The sequence below is a fragment of the Mustelus asterias genome, chromosome 9 (assembly GCF_964213995.1).
Source record: "Mustelus asterias chromosome 9, sMusAst1.hap1.1, whole genome shotgun sequence".
Classification (NCBI taxonomy): domain Eukaryota; kingdom Metazoa; phylum Chordata; class Chondrichthyes; order Carcharhiniformes; family Triakidae; genus Mustelus; species Mustelus asterias.
In genome coordinates, this window is record NC_135809.1 from 49,345,394 (window position 1) to 49,349,188 (window position 3,795).

The window sequence follows — 3,795 nt, forward strand, 5'->3', positions numbered from 1 at the left end:
TGGTTTAAACTACAAACACATTAGAATGGAGAGCAGCAAGGGTCTGAACAATGACAGCACTTCACAATCTTGGATCTTCAGTTTGCAAAGTGCAAAACAGCAGCTAGTGATTACAATCTGAAGATGGTTAGGAATGGGAGAGGGAAGGGAGGGGGGTGGGGAATAAAACCACATGCAATTCACCTCAAACCGGGATCTACTCGGTTTGCCCGCCGTTTACCGGTCTCCTCGTAGATGATATCCAAAGTTAAAACACACAGCTCTGTCTGGTGAAGTTTTAAAAATTCTACCCCAGGGTTATTGCAATCCCTCAGTGGCAGATGTGTCAAAGTGAGCAGTCAGGAGGTTCTGCTTTTACCATTAGCACAGATGGTCTTGGAGTTTTTGCTCTTGGCGTAATGCACACGGAGTAACACGTTGGACAACACGTCCTGGTAGTAGCTGAGGAGGATCCAGCCCGGCAGGTACATCAAGGTGATGAGGCCCATGAAGTTTAGAGGGTAGTGGGAGTAGTCCCAGGAGCAGGCGTCGTAGTGCCGGAGCCCCAGTCCCCAGGTGAGCTCCCAGGTGTAGATGAAGAGGATGTAGACGGGCAGCCTCTGCCAAGTGTTCCAGCCCCAGCGGTAGTGGAGCTGCAGGTACAGCTTCTCCACCACGAAGCTGCAGCTGCCGTACATGAGGAAGGACCAGAGCGAGGTGTGTCCCAGCAGCGTGCGGTCCGACTTCTCCACCAAGTTGAAGATGGAAGTGAAGAAGATCTCGTCCAGGAAGCCGTGCATGCCGTAGAAGAGGAAGCGCAGGGAGTCTGGCAGCCCCTGCGGGGAGGAGAGGCGCTGGGGCAGGCTGGCAGTGGCCTGGGGCACGCTGGCGCTGCACTGCAGCCGCAGGAAGCGCTTGAGGAAGAGCTGCGAGTGACACAGGGCCAGCAGGTAGTGCAGGAGCACTGCTCCCAGCGGCGAGGCCGGCTGCCAGCCCCAGGCCAGCTTCCCCAGCACCGTGTGCAGGCTCACATACACCGAGGGGTAGAGCAGCAGGTGGAAGAGCAGCGGGCGGCCCGGGAAGTTCCTCCTCTGCAGGTACAGCTTCTCCAGGGCCAAGTGCGAGAGCGAGTGGACGACGCCCAGGTAAGGCGAGGAGAAGCCCAGCATCTTGCGGTCGCTGGTCTGCACGAAGCGCTGGGCGGAGGACAGCAGCACGTCCAAGGTGATGCCGTGCATCCCGTAGAAATACAGGCGCATCCAAGTGGGCAGAGCGGGGCTGGAGCGGCAGCTTTCAGCACCGGACAGATCCTTGAGCCGGGCCGAGCAGGAGGCTGGAGGCAGGCGGCTCCTCTTGCTGCTCTGTGCGGGCTGCTCCATGGAGAGGAGCCGCTGGGCGTCGCGACGTTTGCTGTTCATGTTCAGGCTGGTGTGTCTCAGCAAGCCCCCTGAACAAAACCCACTAACCCCCCCTCCCAACTAACCCCAGAATAAGGCCTGCTGTTTGCAAGACAAGACACATAAAATAAAATAACATGCATAAACAACTAGCTCATCTTTGCTTTTTCTTCCCCCTCTCTCCCTGTCCTTTGCAAAGGTTAGGAGCTCCGGTTAGACATCCAACCCTAGTTACCTGGCAGCAGCAGCAGCAACAACCTCGCTGTCTGCAGCAGCCCCGCTAAATGTGGACGTGAACGTCTCCGCTCAGCGAGCCAACGCGTCCCACCTCAGACGCAGCTATTCTCCCTCCCTCCTCCCCTTGGCTATCACTCTCCCCCGCTTAAGGTTTACAATGCAGCCTACACTATTCCCACCTAAGATTTACAATACAGCCTACATTATTCCCCTAGCAATATTTACAATGCAGCCTCCACTATTCCCCCAGTAGGATTTACAATGTAACCAACACTTATTCCCCCCAGTAAGATTTACAATACAACCTACACTATTCCCCCATTAAGATTTACAATGCAACCAACACTATTCCCCTAGTAAGATTTGCAATGCAACCTACACTATTCCCCCAGTAAGATTTACAATACAACCTACACTATTCCCCCAGTAAGATTTACAATGCAACCAACACTATTCCCCCAGTAAGATTAACAATGCAACCTACACTATTCCGCCAATAAGATTTACAATACAACATACACTATTCCCCCAGTAAGATTTACAATACAACATACACTATTCCCCCAGTAAGATTTACAATGCAGCCTACACTATTCCGCCAGTAAGATTAACAATACAACCTACACTATTCCCCCAGTAAGATTTACAATGCAACCAACACTATTCCCCCAGGAAGATTTACAATGCAACCAACACTATTCCCCCCAGTGAGATTTTCAATGTAATCTACACTATTCCCCCAGTAAGATTTACCATGCAACCAACACTATTTTCCCCAGTAAGATTAACAATGCAACATACACTATTCCCCAGTAAGATTTACACTGTAACCTACACCATTGCCCCAGTAAGATTTACAATACGACCGACACCATTCCCCCAGTAAGATTTACAATGCAACCTACACTATTCCCCCAGTTCGATTTACAATGCAACCTACACTACTCGTCCCAGTAAGATTTACATTGCAATCTACACTCTATTCCCCCAGTAAGATTTACAATGCAACTGACACTCTTCCCCCAGTAAGATTTACAATGCAATCTACACTCTATTCCCCCAGTAAGATTTACAATGCAATCTACACTATTCCCCCAGTAAGATTTACAATGCAATCTACACTGTTCCACCCCTTAGTTTTGCAGCATTTTTATAACCCCCCTTTTCAAACAGGCAACAACTCCAATCACAATACCAACACCCCCCCATCCCGACTTTAATCCGACCCCTTTGCTACGCAACAGCACAAGTTTTGTTCATATTTAACCCCATTCCCACAATCTTTCTTTCTCTCTCACACACACACATACACACGAGGGTGCATCACATGCCAGGATGCAGATTATATGCAGTATCTGACTGGGGAACATACATCCCAAAGATCGTGGGGAGGATAAAAATATTCCTGGGGGAATGCACCTGTTTAAATCCACCTTTCAAACAATCCATTTTTTTTGTTTGGTGTCCCAGAGATTTTCCATTTGCCAGCAATCCTGGGAGCTATAAACAAAGTCAAACAGCGCCTACGTTTTCCTTATGCTTCCTTATGTTCTGAGGATGGAAATAGGCAGGCCAGAAATGATTGCTGCTAACATTAGCCATTGACTGGCTTGTCCTAATGTTCACCTGATAATTGCGTGGGTGTGATCGCTGTTTGCAAAAGGCTTGTCCCTCTGTTAAAACAGTGTTAAAACAAATATATTAAGCGTCTACGTGACTTTCCAGCATTTTAAGGATCTGGGTACAATTTGTAGAATTGAAACATATACACACACACGCACACACAAACCCTTTAACATTGCTTTGACAATTAGCTGTGCTGAAGTTTGTAGAAAACTGGGTTCTGATTGGAGACCATGTATCAATAAAATGGCTTTATTGAGATCATTTTGCCAATATTCTGTATAAGCAGAATTGCTCTTTTTAAATTTTTTGCAACATAAGTTGTAAAATGTTTTTGTTTATAAAGGAATTAACATTTGATTACTTAGTTGGCTGTCGGCAGTGAGTGTGTGCAGATGGTAGCTGGCTGGTTAAGCCCTCCATGGTCAACCAGCCTGCTGAAATTTGCTATCTAAACCCACTCATGAAGAATGGCTACCAGAGCTCATTGCTTGTTGGATAAAACCTGAATGTTACAATGACGGTTCAGTAGGGTGGCACAAGTGGTTAGCACTGCTGC

General features: G+C 48.2%; 1 protein-coding gene across 1 annotated transcript; it reads right to left on the minus strand.

Annotated features, from left to right (window-relative positions):
• Nucleotides 1-338: 338 nt before the first annotated feature.
• Nucleotides 339-1,397, minus strand: tmem229a (transmembrane protein 229A). The gene has a single exon (XM_078221201.1). The coding sequence runs from the start codon at nt 1,395-1,397 to the stop codon at nt 339-341; it is 1,059 nt and encodes a 352-aa protein (XP_078077327.1).
• Between the last annotated feature and the right edge of the window lie 2,398 nt (nt 1,398-3,795).

Excerpts from the sequence above, each read along its gene's own strand:
- tmem229a (XM_078221201.1), bottom strand. The coding sequence starts at position 1,397 with ATGAACAGCAAACGTCGCGACGCCCAGCGGCTCCTCTCCATGGAGCAG.